Genomic DNA, 22627 nt, shown 5'->3' with positions numbered 1-22627 from the left:
TTGAGTTTCTTCTGCAGCTGCACAAGATATGTCTGATTGTAAGTCTGCTAGGTCTTGGCTATCATTGCCAGAGTTGTACACCCCCCACTTCAGTAATATCTATGGTATATACAGGCCAACTTGTGTATGATTTAGCAGTGTCTGACTGCCCATCTGGTAGAGCTGTGAAGGTCATAGGTCATAGATGTAGTGCGCATTGAGTGCATCCAGCCAGGGAAGATGGTGGATAATGATGGGAAACCAGTGTTCAGCTCCCAGTGTCATGCTGTAAAGAGGCTGAGGCTGCCCAGCCTCTTGTGTTAATGTCCGTCCGATTCTAGACAGTTTTTTTTTTCCCAGTGAAAGTCTGAGAGGGGAGCTCATGCGGTCTGTGTGTGGTCATGTTTGTCCCCACCCACCTCAGCAGATTAGCTGCACGGTTAATGCTTAGCTGAGCAGAATATCCGGGGTCTGCCTGAGACGTGTCCAACAGTTGTGAAAGAAAGAAATCAGACGCTCGCCACAACGAACCTGCTGCTTTTAACACTTGCAGCTGAAATCCCCCTCCCAATAGCTCTGATTCATCACGCATAATCATCATGGTTGCTGTCCCAGAAAGGCACAGTGAGGCTGACATGTATATATATTTACATCAGTTTTCATAACCGTGGCCGCATGATGCATTTGTTTTTTTTTATAATGGAAATTTAAAGAGCAAAAATAATGACAGATCAGACATAAACCCAGTATACACTTTAACATGAAGCTTTGTGTTTATTTTTGTCATCTGGCCAGTCTGGGCCATTATGAATCCATTGAAGGATTAGGCATCTAAAAATAACCTCTTACGACGGGGGACTTAGTGCACAGTCTGAACCATAAACAAACAAATGGCAATTTCTCCTCAGCCCTGTCTGCCAGCGTTTTCAGGGAGTAATTTGTGGCGAGCAGCAAGGTTGACCTCGGTCAGGAAACAGCGGCAGGATAAAGAAGGGCCATTTAGCCCTGTTTGGAGCTCAAGAGCGGCCTTCCCTCGGGCTGCGTCCGCTGTGTGGCAGCTGCAGGGCCACAGATGAGCTAAAACGTTTAGGGCGCTTGAGCAAAGATGTGCATCAATCATGCCTTCCAAGAACTGTGCCACAAGAAAAGCCAATGTCCTGCCGCAGACCATCATCCAACGTGTCATTACAGCCAACGCTGTCTCTCATCTGCAAATAGCAGCTCCTTGCGTCTGCGTTTTTTTTTCCCCTAAGGTTTCCACAGGACTAATGTGGGAGGAAGGCTGACCTCCTCCGTCAGTCAGTGCGATGTTTGCTCTGCACTTGGCTTCAGACTGACAGAGAGAAGTGACACAGTGGAGGGCTGCAGGCCTCCAGATATTTCTGCTACCTGTTGAAATGAAAAGCGTAACGTGGCATCAAAGTTGTCTATGTTTTGTGAAAAATAAAATAAAATAAAAACAATCCTAATCCTAATAAAGGGAAGTATATAATATAATAACACAAGTACTAATTTCTAGATGTTGTAGTCTCTGACTCAGCCTTTTCCACTCAGCTACTCATGCCTAAGGCATGTGTGTGCAGCACTGTATCTGTAGATTCGTCACCACAAAGAACCCTTCTTAAAAAAAAAAACAGAACACCTCTCTGACCCTGACTTTAACAGTGACTGATGAAAAATTGTTTCCAAATCTGAACCACTTCGACATAAAAAAATAAACCATTTGCATATGAGTAACATTAATTCCCCTTTGATTGACTGGTGAATAAAACAGAGCATCAAAAATTCCCTCTGCCACCCTTTTCATGTTTACTCTGAACGGGAAATTCACATGCAGAAAAGGACTGACAGGAGGTAAACACTAAGAGGCTTCTGTCACATCAAAATACTCTCCTTTTAATGTATATTTTGCGTAGCTAGCTTTAAGAGGACGTGCTCTCGGCTATAATGATGCTAGCAAGTGGCAGCACTCACAAGCTGCAGAGTCATTGACAAGGCCAGACTGAAAGAGACAATGAATGACTGTGTTTTCATTTTTCAATGAGATATTATATTTAACAAAAGAGTGCGCTGAGCGTCCTTCTGTCGAAGCCACTGCCCTGTAACAACCTCTTGATTTCAAGGTTTCCTTTTTAGCGTGAGAAAGCATAAATCACATCTGAAGAGGTTCAAAATGTCAAAACAAATAGTCCGGCACAGACTGGCTGTGCATTGCCTATAGATGTGGTGCTTTCAGCTGATTATTGGATTAGTCATTCCCAGCCTGATGGAAAAATCAATCGTTGCTCAGAAAAATGTCATCCACAGTGTGTATATGTACCACGGGTGTCTGTGCCGTGCTGGGCTGTGGTCATGGCGTTCAGTGCTGGTGTGAGCACAGCGAGGTTTCTGCTGGAGCGACTTGCCTGGTTTTGCACTCGGTGCTGTTTCTCCTTGAACTTGTTACAATCCAGTGTTTTAATCAAGCGGAAATCAATAACACCAGAGATAAATATTGATCTCTCACGAGCCAAGACTGTAACTGAGTTATTGAAGCAGTGGCGTGCACCTTTAGAGCCACATGTAATGGCTGTTTGGGAGTGCAGCATAGAGGGAAGGCTATGATTGATGATGAGCTATGATTATTTACTAAGGAACTAAGTAAAAGCACACCTGGAACCAACTGATTATATATTTTTATATATATATATAGATTCAAGATTCTTTATTTATATTTCTTAGTGCCTGTTCCAGACTGAAACAAATCAAATATATATACATATATATATATATATATATATATATATATATACACACACACACACACACATATATATATACACACACACACACATATATATATATATATATATATATATATATATATATATATATATATATATAGTGTATGCATGTCTAGGGTGCAGTTTTCTGCAGCCAGACTGTTCATAATCTTAATGTGAAAGTACAGAGCCAACATTAATAGTTAGATTGCAACACTGTGTTTCACAGATAGCTCTAATGGCTGCACGACACAGCTGGCCCGCCCATGTGTAAATAAGTGATCTGTTGGATCCAAACACAATAATTACTCACGGTGGGATTTATGACTAGGGGCTCTGCTTTGTTTTCTCTGTCAGCCTCTGACAGAAGAAATGCTGATGTTGCCGGTTATGGGGAAACTACTTAAACACTACCGGCATCACAAATGTCACTGCAGACTGCCTCGGACTTTTTATTTGTAGGAATTTTCCAGGAAATTTCGATCTGGAATGCATTTGGATGAAATGTGTTCATGCCCGAATCTGTGTTTTCTTCACAGTTTGAACCAAGCGATCACAGTGTTCACTGGTGGGTGATACAGTCCTTCCTCCCCGTGAATATTTCCACTTTCCACTTGCGGTGCTTGGGCGTGCAAAAAAAGGGGTCCAATCTATAAACACTGCTTTCTCTTCTCGGGTTGAGTCATCCTGACCTCTACCCAGAAGCCGCTAAACCGCAAACTGTGTCGCGTCTGCGCACACTTGAAACCATAACCTTTCATTCTGTGCCCTCGCACTCAACAAGAGGCAGTCAGACCTTGTGTTGACGCACTTTGACAACTCTGACCGACCCGTGAGGCAGCGTCAGAGCTGATGCTCTGCAGTAGATGCTGTGATGTGTGTGTATTATCAATTATGTCTGACAAGAGTGTTTTATTTGACAAGCACTTGTTTAAATGACACACTGATGGATTTGTGACTTGTCATGTCAGGCTAATATTGCATTTGGAGGCTCCTGCATTCATGTCACTGAAATCAGCTGACTGATGATTGCTTTGTATGAAAACTTGCAAACTCTTGCACGTGATTCAGATAGTCCTGCTCCACCGAATGCTGTGAGAAGAGCACAGTGGTCAATGAGTGAGTTTTTGTGAGATGAGTGAGATTGCTGCAGCAGTTACAATTGCTTGTGTGCACTAGGTTCGTTATATAGCACATTACCAGTCAACATTGATACCAATATTAAAATATGTTTTGTAGACATTCATACATCACACATAGCTTCATCTCAATTGTCACTAAAGCGCTCAGAGTATGTATCACTGCGGCTTTTTGTGCAGCTTTTAACTACATCACATGGTCTACCTCAGCAGATGGAGTTTGACAGCAAAGAGAGAAAAAAACAAAGCCAGTAAGTGGACCTTGAGTTGAGAAGCTTTTGTCAAATGTGTGTTTCAAAGGTCAAAGATGAACCTTCACACCCGGCTTGTAAAGTGTTGCCCATAACCACCTCGTTCTGATACAACTGTCTGATACAGGTGCGAATTGAATTCAAGGGTTTTTGGCAGCAACAGAGTTAAATTAAGGAAAGAACGATAACGATTCAGTCATTTTCAAAGAATTGAGGGCCAGCATACCCAGCACTTAGTAAATACTCTATGTTAATCCAGTTCTACATTTTTAAGCCAAAGGTGTTTAGGAGGAAACCAAGGATTATATTCACAGGTGATGTTTTGTTCAATCCAAAATGAGTGACATTCCTATGCTGCAGAGAATTTAGCAGGGGGAGGTGGGAGTACATGGTGGTGCATACAAAGGGCAAGACTCTGACACCAGAGGCCGAGCTTTCTGTCCTGCATCGTTTGTGCTCTTAGGTTTCGGCTAGTAACAAAGTCGGTCAAGGGTAGGGAAAGACTGTGGTTCTGGTTAAACCACTTTTTTTTATTCTGCTTTCTATCCTTGGCAGCATCGGGGTCTCGTGACCTTTCTTCGTTTATCCATCCCTTCCCCAAACTAACCTAAATGAACCATTTCACATAATGACCCTGTGATCATTTGTGTCTGCTTTATTGCGTTGCCGCACGATTCGTTGGAACATATCGTTCACATAGAAGAGAAGCTGCTTGTCAGTGCTCTTGTTAGTTAAAGACGTGGCGTAGCAATATGGATGTGTAAGAACACTGCGCCGATTTGTCACACAGTCCGTGTGCATGTGTGTGTGTGTGTGTGTGTGTGTGTACATATATTTTCACGCTTATATCACTTCCCAAATTAGCTCCCTCACACCGTGTGGCTGCCGCTGCCAGAGTGTCATCCAACCCAGAATGGCCATTCTCTGGCTAGCTTCAGCTTGCTGCAGCTTCTCGTCCTCTTCCACGCCCCTCACACTGGCATCGGCAAGTAAACTGACGGCAGAGGCTGCTGAGCTAAGATCCCCTGGATGTGCACCGCCTGAATAATTTATAGGTTTTTATGTGACCTGTCTGGTTACCTTAGAGCTGGCAAGCCACCAAGGTGAGAGTCGGCTGGATAGTTACACTCTTCAGACTTGCGAGGGATCACTCTTAGTTAGTCATGAGAGGAAAATCCTGAGCACAGATTTACTTGGAGCTTTTATGCATGGGAGGTGTTAAGTCCTCTTTAGGTTTGGTTTTTCTTCAGCTTCCTTTCCATTCCGTTTTCAACAAAAACAATATGCAAAGCGGTAAGGTGTACTGCCGGGTACAACTTACAGGTCTTCAGGTCCGCTGCTCACGTGACATGAGCTAGAACTGCAGAATGAGACACGACAGCAGCGCTTGAGCTAATAAACGAGGACGAGTTTAGATGCAACAAAGCTCCCGCGCGGCGTCCAGTTGCAGCCCCAAATCTTCAGACATGCTTGGATGTCTCTTTGTGTTCGTCAAGGGTGCATTACAATCAGTCACATTAGTAGATGCTGTGTTTGATCTTCCTCGCAGCCTGGCTTTGCAGCCCCTTTGATCTCAGCTGGAGATTTTTTTACCATTGCTCCGGTTTTTACACACTTAACGCATGTTGCACCAACAAGAGCATTTGCATGTATTCTTAAAACTTGAGATGTTGCACACGAGAGAGCAACGTGTGAAAAACTGCTTTTCTTCGCCGTACCAACAGACTTGCACCCTCCAGCCCACTCACACATACACACATGATCACACACGATCATGCACGCACGCACGCACACACATACAGTGCGTACAGACGTGGCTTTTGAAGGTTTTGACGTGGGCGATGCCTCTGTGTCAACTCTTTCCTGTGGGGAGACTTTCCACTTGCCTTTTTTCCATGAGTGCTCTGAGCATGAGCTCTTTGTTCAAATTGACGGTTGAATTTTGCTGAACTTCACGCACGCGTTGATTATATTGTTTAAATAAAGGGTTCCACCTCAACCGTGCCCTCCACTCCGCACCGCATCCACCAGGCCCCCATTAATAATGCGACACATAATCCAGTCTTGGGCACACTCGTGCTAGCTGCCAATCACCGGCCTAATTAGCACTCCTGCTCCTTCTCCGGCTTCTGCGGGGAAACACTCTTACGTATCCTAATCCAATCCTTCAAAGGTTGCTTTCCCCCCTCAGCAGGGTAGTTTTGGGGTGGCTTACTTCCATCATGAGGTGTTTTTTTTTTTTTTTTTTTTGCACTTGCAGACTGAGGGCGCGTGCAAACTTGTGTCTTTGTTGATTCAGCCAATCGCACAGGAAGAGGTTGCGATAAACAAATGGTTGTGTGTGCAGGTGTATTTTGTCACTGTCAGCGCAGATATAAAGCATGAGGTAGGAAATGCAATAAGCATCTGCTTTTATTTCTAGATTCTGTCAAAGAGTTAGTGTATATTTGCCCTTTGCGGTGACTCTTGTGCGTGTTGTGCTGCTGTCAAATATGGCTGTAGTGGTATTTACATTGAGGCTGAAGCTGTGTCAGATGAAAACCAAAAGGGGGTATGAGTCATTCTGAGTCACACCAAAAAACGTTTGGCACTGAAAATCTAATTCTCAAATATCAACCTTTGTTTTCAGACATAGCAAAGAGGAGATTAAATGAAGACAAATGAGAACTTATATCGTTCTGAGGACCAAGACGGGGCTGAGACACAAGCAGCTCCGCTTCAGACATTTGAAGCAGCGAGTCCAGTCTATAGATAACCCCAGTGTTTCTATCACATGTGCAGCGTGTTACCATATAAGACAGCAATATGACTCACCCCGCTCACTGACCTACTATGTGGGAAGTCATGATTCATGCAAGCTGCATTTAAGCAGGCAGGGCCCAAAAATACTCTGGCATGCCATCACACAAACACATACACACTCTCACACATACCTCACTTGCTCAGTCATACTCACCACCCACGGACACTGATAGGCTCAGATGCTGTCGGTAACATACAGTGAGAGACATTAGAAAGTTGTCAGAGCAAAGACTGGAATAACAAGATGACTGGATCTGTGCTGATGCCTTTCTGAGGTAATGCCAACATACACTAGCAGCTGACGCTTTCAAGGCTCCATTTGTTTTCTATTTCTGTGACTTTGAGTAGATGGAAAGATTATTTTTGACATATAGAAGTCAAGTCTTCTTCTTCAGCAGAGCCGATTTCGTTGCATTTCAGCGATGCAAATATTTCCTCAGCTAAGTAAAACTGATTTGAACCATAGCCCTGGAGAGTGTGTTCTTCATTTTGTTCTTCGATATCAGCAGGTCTTTCAAGAGCAGTTAGTCAGCAAGACACACCTATTAATAGCTTTGTGAGTGTTGTTGTGGTTATTGTTGTGTTAGATACGGCTACAAGACATTACAGCAACACCAAGTCTCAACTCTTGTCCTCAAACACCTGGTTAAGACTTTTAATTGTCTTTTTCTTGATCACAGGGATTGAAATAATCAAGGGTTCTTATTAAAGCTCTCACACTGCAGTCTTGATATTTTCAAAGACATAGCCTGAGTCTCTGGTTTTTCTTTGTGTGAATCCAGCTGTCTTTGATTCATCTCATGCTCCGCACTAATTGTTTCTTTTAAAAGGTAAATCTCGGCTGCGGTTTGAGTATTGATTCACATGGCTGAGGTCACTGCCTGGACCTTTCCATCACTGGGAGATGAAGTAGCTCTGGTGTTAATTAGGCCGATCGCAGGTTTGTGCGGCGCTCCATGTGTACTCTGCACTGTGCAGACAGACGCTCGTCCGCTCTCACAGTCGGTCCTATTCATCAGTGCCAGCAGCAAGAAGATGGCCCCGCTGCTCGGTGGCACCCGGGTGGGGGGGGGGGCTTAACCCCGGTCACCTGACCACACTAGACATGGGTGTTGCTAAGGACACCACATGAAGGAACTCCAGAGAAGGTCAGGTCAGACATTTAAATTAGACCATGGATAACATTTCTAGAGTTTAGTTGGATGTTGTGCATGAATACCCCATGTAGGCCAGGCTTTCTTGGTCAGGAATTGATGCTGTGTTGTGTTTGCTCAGTCCCCCAATCGAAGCGCAGGGAGACAGTATTGATTTCCATCAGGAGTGAAAAGCACTTGATCCATTGCGAGATGGACTTGAGCATAATGACTCCAGCAGTAGTCTGGGATGACTGTGTCCTCCGTGTCAGGTTTACCTGGAACTGTTTTGACCACCGTCTATTGTAGAAAGCTTTACCTGTCACATCTTGCCTTCACTCAATACGACTTACTCTTTTGCTATTATTTACTTTTGCTTTTTTGCACATGTATATCATGAGAGCACTTACATTTTGGACGTAATTACAAAAAGCGAGTGTCAGTGTGATCAAACGTGGCAAAGAAACAGTCATTATTCCTCCACATCCCTCAGTATGTAATCAGCAGAGTTTGGTGAGCATCAGCAGTGTGTCTCAGATGTGGCTCTCTTGCATATGTTATCTCAAGATCAATATCATCAACCCAGTGACCTTCTGAAAGGCTGTTTACCTTATCAGCTATGGGAGGAACGAGGAGCCTCTGCCATGATGCTGGTGAACTTTCTGTGATCGGGTTGGAAAACCCCACGAAACTGCTATCTTTCTATCTCGTCTTCAAATTTTGAGCAGAGGAATTTACTTCAAGGATGATGTGTCACGCCACAGACGTTCTCTTTATCGAAATAATAACGTTCACATTCGTCACCCTCTCTTCAGCATCTCGCGAGACTTGTTGAAGGCTTGAGGGAAGAAATATCAGTCCAGTGACAGATTAGTTCTGTTTTGTGTTTCAAACTGCAGATTTTGAATTCATTGCTTCCTATGTTACAGTTTTCTCGGTGCAACGCTGAGACACCTCAGCCTTCCTTCCTCTTATTAAGAGTGGCCTTCACCTTCAGAAATCATGTGATTGTGATTTAACTGTGTTGGCGGAAGGCTGGCAGCAAGATGGAAGTGTTTACGCTGAACTGAGACCGTTCTCTCGGCATATGATGGAGCCTTTTTTTTTTTTTTTTTTACCACAATACCAGACAATAACAGTTGCCGATTAAAAAAAACACAGGCAGTAATAAGAAAATATTTTTTTCAGGATCTAACAAAAGCAGTATTGTTTATAGTCTTAACACTGCACATTTCGTGACATTCAATGGATTTTGCAATACTGTCACAGTCCACAGGGGTCAGAGCCACAACCACATAATCCTACTTAGTTACACAACCACGTTAAGTGTAATAGCAGAATAACCTTTTCTATTAACATTTCCTATTACAGTACCTGTTTGATGCTCGTAATGAACCAAAAACGCGTTTCCGATGATGTCTAGCACCTATGTCGTTCTAAATGTATGATATACAGTATGCCTGGTCATGTGCATGTTTCACAGCTCTGATACCATTTTAGATATGAACTGAAATGTTGTTTCAGCCTTGTAACCCGAAGATCTCATGAATGTCAATTTAATTCATCCATTTTACAGCAAGCGTTACCTTTGCCAGCAGACTACAGCATTAGTTTAAAAAAAACATCAGCCTTTACCAAGCTAGGAGGAAAGAAAATGTACAGCTGGTTGCATTATGTGCAATATAGAAGTGTTTTCTTTAGCTTAACCTTTAAAATGAAACTCATTCGACCCTGCCAAATAACTTTGATGCTGCCAAATTTGAGCCGTAACCCCAATCCAAAGCTAAAAGCTGTATATTAGCTTTGTTTCATTCACTGGGTCAGGTAGACGATCTGAGATCCATCAGATATATCTGTCTCTGCCTCCTATCTTTTAATCATTCTTTTTATTGAATTTGTCCTTCAACGTTATGAAAGTGCAATACTAAATTGCTGGCCTTTAAAATCAAATACATTAATTCCCTTGGGATCATGGGAATTTACTTAGCAAATGTCATTGCGATTTGTCCAGCAGATATATATATATATATATATATATATATATAGTGTGTGTGTGTGTGTGTGTGTGTGTGCAAGTTAACAACATTTTTTGTAATGGTGTTGCCATGACCAAGCCAAAAACCTTAAGTTTCTTGCTCTGGAATCTGGAAACATCACCACAGTTAAATTGATCATTTTTCAGAAATGCTGGCATTCTCTCTATTTTTTTCCCCCATAACAAATTGTATAGCAACAATCTTCCTCTGGACTACAGTTTAAAAACCGATGCATAGATGCACTGTCACGCTGAACAGCCACAAAAACTAATCTGAGAATGGGGAAGCAGGTAGTTTCACTTGAGGAAATGAAACAACCTGAAGAAAGCTGCATGTTACAGTCCAAGACGATGTTTGTACATTATTTTGTGGCTCAATAGGTTTCTGCTTGTAAATATTTTCATCAAGCGGACCTGTATGTGGTTTTCATCTGAACTTTACATGGTAATATGTACGCTTCTGGATCAGGGCTTCCATTTACCTACCCATCATCATCATCATTGCCATCCATGTTGACATTTGCTGCCTTGTACGGCTCCAAGGGCATTTATTGCCGTGGCCTAATTTGATAATTCCAATTAAAACCATGTTCATCCTCAGTGTAATTACAGTCATCTGGCAGGAGTCCTTCCCCCTAATTGTGCACAGTGACACAGTGTTCATGTCCGACTCCCTCTGACTGTGCTAGCTCAGTGGATAACGTCATTAGAATGTGGCAGTTGAAACAAACCTTTTTTATTATCAGGATCCACAGGCCGCATTTGTATTTAGAGATGTCAAGAGATGTCAAAGCGATTGTCCCACGGTAAGCTCTGCTTTAGACCCCCTGTGTGGGATTTTGTTATTTGCAGCAACTTGTCTTTGGTAACAATTATTCATAAATGCGCCTGCGGGTCTCATTTGCTCCATGCTGATTCATTGTTCGGTCCGTTGTTCATCGTGTCAAGAAATGATGGAAAACATGATCAAAAATGATTTTTCCTTTCACCCTCTGTATGTGTCATGCTGTAGTTGCGTGCACGCAAGGTTTTCTGTGTAATAAGGGACTACATCCAGCATTTCAGACTGCCTGCGATTGTCCTCTTTTTAATGTCACTGCTTTCCAAGATCAAGGCGATGACTATATTATTATACTATTATACTATATTATATATATATATATATATATATATACTATATCATCACCTACTTGTCTTCAGCACAAACAAAGCAGTAAGCCTTCATACTGTAGCTGTCAGTGTTGGGTTTTGATTTAAGGTGAAATTACGCTCGGGCCCACCTCTTCCCTAAACACACCCCGTGCATCATACTGCCGAGACCTGGAGAGAGAGAGAGAGGGGACACGCATCACAGAGCACATTATGACATCACTTATTACCACCCCACCCACCCCTCCTACTCAAACTAAAACCGCGTCATGTGATACAGTCAGGCCAAAGATGACTCAAACGCCCTGCAACTTATCCCTTTCAGCTCACTGATTGGCTATGTAAATGTGATATTTCCTCTATAAATACTTTTAGACAGGAAAATTGCCTCAAGATTGACTCATTCAAGGGGTAAGGTTATCTGACCTACCCTAGGGTATCTCAGCTGTGTTCCCATGGTAACAATCAGTGACACCTTTGACCTGCTGATAATCTACAAAAAGAAGAGGAAAACGTAGCTCATTATTTCTGCTGTATGTTTTGTGGAGGGTTATGCCTGAGATAATGTCAATCCTGAAAACATGTTTCTGTTTCTGCCACTGCTACATTGTGAGTGATCTCTGCACTCGATCAACTCCTCCAGCAAACACATGTTCTCTTCATAGCTTGCTGAAGCAATTATTCAGTTATTCAGTTAGTCACTCAGTACCAGTTCAGATAATGGGAGCAGTTTATCAAGACGGACAGTCAAACATTAACTTGTTCCAACTTCTCGAATGTGATGATTTGCTGTTGAGGATTTCACCAGTTAGATATTGTATTCTATGTATGACACTTGAATATGATTAGAGTTCAACTTAAAGGAATCTTAAGCTGTCATCTTGGGCTCTGGGAAACTATGATGTGCATTTTCCACTGGCTCACAGTTTCACAGTTAATTGTAGTGACCCTAAAAGCACATCGTCTGTAATTTTTGTGTCCGGTTACGACCCCTCCAAATGGCCAAAAATCCACCAAAATTTGACACTTAATTCAAAATGGCCAACTTCCTGTTGGGTTTAGGTCATGCCACACCATAAACCACATCAGATCACACATTGTAGGCCTCCTCGTGTGTGTGTGCCAAATTTGGTGAATTTTCAATCATTCCTAGCCCTTCAAAAGCAACTTCCTGTGTCATGACAAACAATGTGTCGCCATGGCAACAGTGAAAACAAAAGCTTCATGACTAAGCGTCATCCAGGCCATACATCAAAGTATAAAAGATGTCGTTTCCTGTTGCCAGTAAGTGGCGCTGTGACTATGGTACAAAATTGGTATGTAGATGTCTTCAGACCCAGAAATCTGGCACAGATCGTACCTTGTGGAGACAATAAATCGTCTGTGTAAGAATAAAGTGCGCCGCAGTAATGGAGTCTGAAGGGTGTTGCATGTGCGCGAAGGCTGTGACAGTGACAGGTGAACATAATAAAAGCGTTGCACATACAGGATGTTACCTGTAGCCTGGCAATGTGTGGGCTGCTCTGCACACACTCTTCAGGCAGTGCACCGTAGCATCCATGAGCATAACTGATGTGACGCAGAGCTAATGGGCCACCAGCCACATTAGTCTTCATCAGCCTCCCTCAGATCAGCGGGCTCACTCCAGGAGCGGCCAGCGGTGGGCCCTGAAGTCGGCTCTGACCGCTGCTGGAGCGTACTCATCGCCGTCACGCTGTGCTTTTGATCTATACAGGAATGTTAGCGGCTCACAAGAAGGTCGGCGGCATCACTATTAGCGTGGCAGAAAGAGCTGCAGTCAACAGCTGACAGTGAAAGAAAACAAAACAAAACAAAACGAAAACGAAAAAAGAAATCTTTTGCATCCATCAGCACTTCTAATCAGAATTCTGCCACAACCTGCTATTTTGTGGTGTTGTGTGCGTCTGGGTATGTGTCTATCTGTATGAGTACATGTGTGTGAGTGTGTGTGTACGTAAGTGTTTGTGAATATGCTTGCATTTTATTTGTGTGTGTGTGTGTGTGTGTGTGTGTGTGTGTGTGTGTGTGTGTGTGCCTTGTGTTTGTGTCATCCTTGCATTTTCCTCCCACTGCAACAAACCATCTGAAGTCCAAGTGAACCATGTGCATTCCTGGGTAGAAATAGCGTGTTTTGATTGCTCTGAACCTCACAACCGCATCTGGAAACATTATTCTTGGAAGGCAGGTCATTATTCTCGGAAGCCAACTGAGAAATGTTTGGTGGAAATAAGCAAACTATACAACAGTTGGACCAGCCAGAACCACAGGAGAGTCTGGACTGACATAGTTGCTTCTCAACAGCCCCCGGTGCCAGACTGTGTGTTTGCTTCAGTCAGTTCTTTATTATAACTCTGGACTGGTGAGCAAATGAAGCTGCAAATGGCCTAATATGAAAATACTTGCATGTAAGTCATGGCTTAGCGTAGCCTTGCATAACCAGCTCACAATTTTCACTTTCCTCATTGTGGTCTGGGCTCAGTACGCATTCGCTTGTTTCAGACGTCACTTGCTATAGTATACCGTTGGGTAGATAGGAGATGACTGACATGTGCTCTCCAATGCTGAGAGATCAGCGCCTGATTATATTTTCAAAGATGCTGATAGGTCTGGAACTGCTGCCAGCTACCATCAGTTTCTTCATAAAGCTGAGGTCAAAAACAGGTCATGCAGCTGCTGAGTCATTTGCATAGTTCGTGTGCAATATGTGGCCTATATAGGTGACGTCATAGCTTTTCCGACATTCCAGCATTTAGTTTTAGGTAATCTAGATTACCGGACTAAATGCATTAAACGCTAAGACATTAAAGCTAGTATCTATGTGACGTACATTTGTTGCAGCCTTTTTGTTACTCAGTTAAACCTCTCGCAATCTATTGTATGAATTTGAAAAATGCTCTTACTAGTTACGTCATATACGATGCACGTTCTGTGTTTCAGCACATATCTCAGACTGACCCTCTGTACAATAACTGCTCCAAATCCTGATGAAATTGTTGCTTCCATAACAGCAGTTGTGAAATGATAGTGCAAAAGTGATGCAATGACTGTGCAGGCTTTTCAAAGGCTGCACTGCTTGTCCGTGGCACGGTTGCTAACCATGACATATAGAGACAAACAGCGCATCCGATGCTTTCATTCAACACTCCTGCGCCTGACTGTCGACTGGATCAGTTGCCTTAAGAAGGAAAAGCTAGCAATCAGAGTCTCAGCCGGTCTCCTTCACTCCCTTTCTGTGGCGAAGGGCTACTAGTTTCACAAGATGGGAGCTAGTTGCATCTGCAAAGCGAAGACACGTCTCTGTCTTCATTTTCACACCATTCCACGCACGCACATCCACCTTTCTTGAAGCCTGGAGGGTGTGTGGGTATATAGAAGATCCACCAACCCTGAGAATCCTGGATGATGGGGGAGTCAGGGAGAGGATTCTGTTATGGCAAGTGATGGCACTCATCACTGCGTTGAATGTATGAGTCTCTGTTCACCCAGGGGATTTTAGCTGCGCTTCCTCATTTTCAATAACACTTTGCCTCTGGCTGAGCATTTTTTTTTATACATAAAAGTGTGAGTCAGCGAGAGCTTTCTTTGCTTAAAGGCAAAGTCTGCAACATTGCAGAAACTAGCTTGATTTTAAAAGAATCTAACCGAAAATATCCCACCGCCCCCCCTTTCTTCAGGCTTTCCTCCAAAGCCACTCCCCAGCAGCACATCGACGCACTGCCTCACTGACATTACCGCCGGAGGGCCAGTCCACGATAGTGATGAGAAGACCAGCCGCTGTTCGTTCTGTGCAGCCTCTCCTAGTCCTCCAGTCCGACAAAACACAACTCCCTTAAATGCCACAATCATATGAGCACAAGCACAACACGCTGTCACAGATGTAATGTTACCTGTAGCTCCGAGTTACTGCTCACTTGGCTTAGAGGCTATGCGTTGTTCTTAAGGGTTAGCTCCGAGGATGTACGGTCACACATGATACACACATTTGAGGACTGCAGCTCTCTCGCTCTCTCTCGTCTCGGTGTGTGTGTGTGTGTGTGTGTGTGTTTTTGGTGGTGGTAACAGACAGCAGTCTGTCGTTGAGCTGTGATTTCAATTTTGGCTGCACTTTCTGTGACATTCTAGTGACTCACTAGCTTTAGCCTGGTGGAAGACTCCAGTGATGTGCAATGAGTTTACACACACAGAGTGCACGCGGGTAGGCCGGTGCATGAGTACACGGTCCTGTGACAATCACAGAAAACACCAGAAGTTTTCCTTTTTCATGTCAAACTGTTTTCATTTATTGCTTTCTGTGGAGCTGCTGTGAAAATTCCAACCAATAAACACAAATTCTAAAGTAACGTACAGACCCTGCCTTTAAATTGGTTATTTGGTCACTGCTAACACTACAAAAGTTAAGGTCCAGTGTATTTTCCCTTCATTTATATGAAAAACGTGTACTAAAAATGTCAAGTTAGTGCAAATTTAACAGTTTCATGTATAATGAGCAACTTTTCTTTAGATGAACCATGAGCTGCCGTTCCAATGTGGACACAAGTCATACAGCACGTATGCAAGTCCAGAACATTTAAAGTGAGGACATCTTCCGTGTGTATTCGCCATTTCTAGAACTTTTCTGAGGAAATCTTATTTGTTGCACTAATGCTGTAAAAGTAGGACAAAAGGTCCCCTCAAGTCAATGCATTCATCTTGAAACACAATGTCATTTTATTCAATCAAATCAACAGCAATGTGCACAGACATTATGAGGGTCGCCTGTCCCGCGAAGAAGCTGCTCTTTTTCTTATATTGTCACCCTTCCTCTGCTGAGAGTGTCCAAAGCTGCTCAGCATACCTTTACAGTGAGTCCCTCTTAGATTATAAACACATGTGGCTGCTGAAGCGAAAAGTACGGCACACTTTGCTCTGGACTCTCTTGTCAACCTTTAACTTCGATGGAATTTGCTTTTTGGAATAAAGGCTGTTCTGTTTGTTGTCATTTGCTGATGTGATTACCAGGGTTTTTTTCTGTGCATGTGATGTGAATGTGCAGCGGGAAGTGTGCAAGAGGACGTATGTAGACTACTCTCAAAGTCAGTCCTCTGTGATTCATGCATGGATATTTTGTCCACAGAGTCCACAGTGAGCAGGGGGCATGCACGGCAACATTTTGCTGAGTTCTGAATGTTGAAGGGGAAGCAGTCAGTCAGGCTTGTATGTGTTGAATCATGAGGCTGGCTGCAGCAGACCGCCGGGGCTGATGTCAGCCCTGCGGTATGCGCTCGCTGGGCTCGGCTGTAAGCTGACCCCCCTCTGTTGTGCTTCTATTTCCAGGGTGTGAGCGGAATGTCCGTGGATGAGAAGCCTGAAGCCCCCATGTATGTGTATGAGTCGACGGTTCATTGTACCAATATCCTCCTCTGCCTCAACGACCAGCGGAAGCAGGATATCCTGTGCGATGTGACTGTCCTGGTGGAGGGCAAGGAGTTCCGTGGGCACCGGGCCGTGCTGGCCGCCTGCAGCGAGTATTTCCTTCAGGCGCTGGTGGGCCAGGCGGAGAATGGCTTGGTCGTTAGCCTTCCGGAAGAGGTACGTCCATCAAACACGCTGTTTCCCTGACACTTTTCTCATGCAGGGGTGGAATGCTATTGACTCCTACACAATGCAACACTAAAACTCCCCACTGACACCAGTACAAAAGCAATACTAACTTCTCCCAGCATCCATAGCTCCACTATACATGACTCAGGCCCTCTATCCACCCTCCACCTCAAGGAAAAGCACAACTCTGAATGCAACCTTTGGCCAAAGAGAACAAAGCCATACGCAACTGTATTTTTTTCACATAAAATGTGATGTCTAAAATACTACTAGTGAAGAGTTGTTGTGTTTGCATAATCCAGTTCCAAATTCACAAACCCAAGTGAAGCATAGCGGGTGCAAAGTGTGACATACTTGCACAAAAGAACGAGAGGAGAGCCAGAGGAATTCTGATTCTGATAAAAATGAAGTCATTTGGACCCACAGGTAACTCTTTAACTGAGCAGTTTTGGTGACTGTTATCCTGCATCGTCAGCATTGCATGGACCCACAGGGGAAATCAAATTCTGGTGACTTACAGCAAGTTATGCTTCTTTTCACAGTATTTCCTCTCCGGTGCCACGAAGAGCTCACTTAAAAAAAAAGATTGATCGTGAGCATTACTAGTCCAGACTGTGATGGACATTTTGTGGCATATTACAGGACGATACCGCGAGGTCATTAAGCTTCGCACGTTTCACTCACTGACGGATCAGAGACAATCTAACAAGCTCCAGCTAACGTTGGTACAGATGATGCAATGGCAAAAAAAATCTGCTTAATCTGTCTAAATTGTGCAAATGAAGCAAGGTGAAAATTGGCTTCATGCTCTGTCTTAACACAAGAGGTGAAAGGTGACTGGCTAGTTTTTAAGTGTCACTACAGAATGTTGTATTGTTTTGTTGTATTAGTGGAGTCATCTTGCTTTATCCCTACAGTAATAACCTGCCACGGCGCAGGGATTTTTTTTTGCTTGATACGTCCAATGTGGAGCAAATTACCGGGATACTGAGTAAGATTATTTATAAACATTTTGTTTTTATAGAGAATGTAAATAGAAGAATGAATCTTTTTTATGGGGCCTGGAGGACCTTGAGGGTTTCCCAGCTGGCACCACACAAATTCCAAAAATCTCACCTGAACTCCACTTGCTACTTTTTGATATGTTATCACTCCTCAGCTTCAACTTCACCGTTGACTTTTTGATTATTTATCATGGTTACTTATTTAGAGTTATTTTCGTTCCCTCTCCTGTTCGCAGTGTCTTTTTTTTCTGTCACGACGGAGAGGATTTCCATGTGACAGTGTTTTAATTCGGCCTGTTGTTCACTGGAGGATAAAGAGGTGTGACGAAGTGCATTATTGAACCTACGGGGCTGTGATTTCCAATTAGCACCTGTCAGCTGCCACCGCCGCAGCCGTCGTCGGCAGCAGGTAGCATTTTATGGCAAGATTAACGCCACCTCGGGGCGCATTCGTCGTGTTCAGCAACACTCCTCTCTCTCACTCACCTCAGCTCTCACACTGTCACTTTCAACTGATCCCTGTCAGAGCTCCTTCACTTAACATACGATGAAAGTACGCTTCTGACGTATTGATGTCACACTCGCACACATGCATACATACATGTGCTGCTGTGAAAACTGGGGCACATCCCACATGTGCTGTGGAGTTGCGGCTCATCGCTGAGGCCAGCCTGCGTTACTAAAGTAATGCCTGTCAAACGACTTGTCGCCTTCGCTCAATGAAAAGGAAGTTGGCGTCAAATTTTGCGTCCTGTGTAAAATGAGCATCAGGGGCTTTTTCTTCCCTCCTTAACTCAAAGAATGACTGCAGGGAGCGGCTCCTGGATGCACAAAGCAGCATCCTTTTCATTCACTCACTGCACGCGTGAATAATGCATGAGCTGCTGTGTGTTTCAGGTGTGAGATGGAGTGTGTGTAACATCTTTCAATGACTGTCTCTTTATTGTGCCAGAAAGCGAGTTATCCCCGTTGAGGTTTTCACCAAGCCTCCTTCCCTTTGTCCATCCCTGTTAAATTTGACAACACACACGTTTTTTATCATTGGACGTGCACGGCAAAACAACATGGATGTACTGGCTTTATTCTGTCACAATGGATGCTGCCAATGTAATCACACACTGTAGAGAGATTTTCATTATCACCGATGTAATCAATGTCAGTGTCAGAAAATAGTGAATAATGCACTTTCGCGGGACCCAACTTATGAAATGATTCATCAGTTTTCATGTCCAGTGCTGTCAGTGATGGGAATAGTATTCACCCTTCACTCAGGCTGAAACGCCTGCTTTCAAACTCTTAATGAAGTAACATTACATAAGCACGTTCGGAAAAATGTGCTTTACAACAAGTGCCAGAATTAAAAGAGCTTATCATGCAAAATGTTATATAATACAGTTTATAGTTATATTTATATTTTGGATTATTATTACTGATGCATTCACGTGTAAGGAGCATTAAATGCTGTCAGTGGTGCAGATGAGCTCATTTTAACCTCTGTCAATTGTATCATATATCTATATATTTTGAATATCAAATTCTGATCTGCAAAGCAACTAGCAACTATTGCTGTGGAGTATAAGTAGTGCAATAAGCAGCACAACAGTTCCCTCTCAGATGATGTAATGTAATACTCAGGCACAGAAGTAATTGACGGTGTTCATCTAAATTAGGTGGAATTTTCCTTTAAATAGCATTCTATCATCCTGTAAAACAGGTAGCACATCCTTCTGTGGCTGTCTAGACAAGTCACAGACGCAACATGGAGGAATGTCATTTCACTGATGCGGCCAGGCTATTTTTTAAGGCCCCCTGTCACCCTTTGCTTTACGCTCAGCGGCTGAGGCATGCTGACACATCCCTGCCTTGTGTCTGAGTGCCATCTTCTCTCTCATGGTGGGGGGGGGGACGGGTTTGCTCATCCCCCACTGGCCTGTGTCAGCTCAGAGTTGCAGCCTTAAGCTGTGCCAGGTTAGCAACACTTCACTGACACTTGTATGTCTGCCTCCAGTCACGGAGAGAGTGTTCCTTCAGCAGCTACTAAAGGCCGCTACCTATGTGAAACAAAGGGCAGATTAGCTGGAGGAGGAGAGAGGGAGCGGTTGGAACAGATGAAATGTGAAACAAAGACCACCTCCCCCCACCATCTTCCTCGCTCCCCTCTCATGGCCTCGCTGCCCTTGGAGTAGCAGGGGCTGGCACGGGTGAGTGACATCATCTATATCTAATGTGATTGTAGGCTTGCAGAGGGGCAGCCAGTTTCATCAAGGGGCTTTGTTGGCCATCACATCATGGGAACAAAACAATCCCGCTTTATGTCATTGATGCTGTCCTCCAGGCCAGCCGGCAGGGGGAAGGAACAGAAGATCACAATGTCTGTGTTGGACGATTGAGGCTTCACACATACACACAGTGCTTCTCTACATCATATTTCTTGTGAGTGTAAGAACAAAGGGGGATTCATAAGAGTCAGCATGCCACAAATACAAACTAGGGAGAGGAATTTCAAAGGGAGCCCTCCACTGGAGAGGAGCAGTCATCGCTGTGACAAAAAGAAATGACCTCTAAGTTCGAGCCCTGTGTGCAAAGATGTGACTCAGTCCTCACTGCCGTGGTCACAGCAGACTGCTGTCAGCTAATTATTAGTGCTGCATGTTGCCTTTGTTCTCCCGCATAAGAGGGTCAGGTCATAGCGACTACTGTACATTGGAATTATTGCAGCAGAAACCTCATTTATTGCAGTAATTTTAGCAGTGAATAATGTGGTTGCCTTAAATGAATCAAATGACAATTCACAGTCATTCCAGTGATTGGCAAGTGGCTGGCTGGAATGATTGATTCCAGACCGTTGTGGAGACAGTGGAGGGCGCTCCAGAAGGTGGCAGATTATCAGTGCTACCATTTCTTCCCTCTCTGATTTTTTTAACTGTGGAAAAAGGGGCAGCGCTGTGATTCAGCAGAGCGCTGGTTTCACAGACCTCAAACCACCTCCTGTTTGTCAATTCTTTCCTTAGTCATGAGCCAGGGAACGCACTGCACATTTTTCATCTTAAAAAGAACACATGCACACAAACCACCCTGTTTTGAAAAGGAGAGAGTGTCCACCTGCAGTGCTGTAAAGGATTTGCTGTGATTTGCGAAGATTCGTGAAGTTTAAAATGTGCCGCTTGCGGCCCCCTAAAGGCTGCAGCGACCTGCTGCTGTTGTGTACAACACACCATTTGAAAACGTTGGATGGAATACTGAAACGTTTGTCATCAACGGTGACTTAAAAGTGGTTAGGGTCAAGGGTTATGATTAGGGTTTATGGTTATGGGTGTAGGTGTTTAAGATCCTCAGTGGATCCACCAACCCAAGACCATCCAATTGGGCAGTTTGGAACAGGGAGCCAAACAATAAGCACAGGCCAGTACATGACACTCAAGACTAGGTACATCATGTGGATCCCCATTCAGCCAACCACCAAGTGTCAGTCGAGAAAGAGGTGCGAAAGAAAGACAATCCAGGAGACAGTGGGATCTCTCCAGTTGGAGTAGCGCATCCAAGACTAGATTGGTAAGGACACACTGGTCCAGGGATTAAAGACCAGGGCCAGAGAGACAGCGACGAGATGGGAATATAGATTTGCACTGGAAAATGTCATGGTATTCCCATTAGACGTGGTAATGTCTCATCATGGATCTAAGTGTTACTGAATATTGGCTTTAGAGGAAAGGTCTGGACGATCATCATTTTCTAAATAAATTCATTTGCAACCTAGCCAGTAATTGTTGAGGTACACTGGTTTTGGGGGGGGGGGCAGCTGACAATGAGAGGTCACATCAGAAAAGCACTGTGGCCCCCGCGCACTTATTCACCTAACTAGCGACCTCTTGTGGGTGTGTGAGTAGTGGCATTACTCTCTCGGAAGCTAAGTGAGGGAAAGTAGCGGAACCTTTTTACTTAAATCAGTCCAGAGACCACGGGGTGGACGGTTGCCTCAACAAAACATCAGACTTTGACAGCAATAGTTTCTTTTCACAACCTTAACCCAGCAGTTCTAGCTATCTACATATAACCAGACCATAACCACAGATTTGGCAGCTCAGAAAACACTCATTCTGGAAGCCACTATTATGCTTTTTAGGTGTGAGGACTCCGCTCCTTGTGTGACATGTAAAGGTCTTGGGTGGTTTACGAGGGTTGATGAGTGACACCCGTCCAGCACCTTAAGTCGAACAGTTTATCGGTCTTCAACCTGCACAATGCAGCTAATCTGAGGGCCGTCGTTTCGACTGGCCCCACACCGAGCGCCTGGCCAGGACACTATCACACAGATACAGCTTATTAGACAGATGGTGGGAGGCAGGAACAGGGCCCTGCCTTCCTTTAAGATGGGGGTTGGGTGGTGATGAAGATGAAGGGGAAGCAGCAGAGAGAGGAATGATGCACTGGTGGTGGTGGGAGTTCTGGCACTAATACCCAACCCCCTTAGTCCAGCGGGGGGTCTCTCTTTCTCTGCCAGCACAAGGACACATCTCCTGTCATAAGCTGACAGAGAAGATGCAGGGTCTTTGTCTGAGTGTGAGAGGCTGGATCGGGGAGCACCTTTAGCAGCCAGCTTGCTGGGCAACAGCCTGCAGTGTGATTCTCATGTTTATGCCCTTTGTATTTAACCTCCAAACCTGGCACAGTTAAGCAGCTGATATCTCACTTTATGAAAGGAAGACGCAGACTTTCGTAAACCTGCCATACAAGCGTGGTGAAAAAAAAACAATATTGCACGCAGAGCTGAG

At 44.1% G+C, this 22627-nt stretch overlaps 1 protein-coding gene across 2 annotated transcripts in view; it reads left to right on the top strand.

Annotated features, from left to right (window-relative positions):
- bach2b (BTB and CNC homology 1, basic leucine zipper transcription factor 2b) overlaps positions 1-22627 on the top strand; it is an 80477-nt gene that overhangs the window by 39803 nt on the left and 18047 nt on the right. For both annotated transcript variants that reach the window (XM_070849545.1, XM_070849544.1), the window contains exon 2: positions 16585-16839. In XM_070849545.1, the coding sequence (XP_070705646.1) occupies positions 16597-16839 (243 nt within the window). In that variant the 5' untranslated portion in view covers positions 16585-16596. The remainder of the gene's footprint in view (positions 1-16584; positions 16840-22627) is intronic.

This window comes from Pempheris klunzingeri, chromosome 18 (assembly GCF_042242105.1).
Source record: "Pempheris klunzingeri isolate RE-2024b chromosome 18, fPemKlu1.hap1, whole genome shotgun sequence".
NCBI classification, from domain to species: Eukaryota; Metazoa; Chordata; class Actinopteri; order Acropomatiformes; family Pempheridae; genus Pempheris; species Pempheris klunzingeri.
This window is presented reverse-complemented; position numbering and strand designations above follow the sequence as displayed.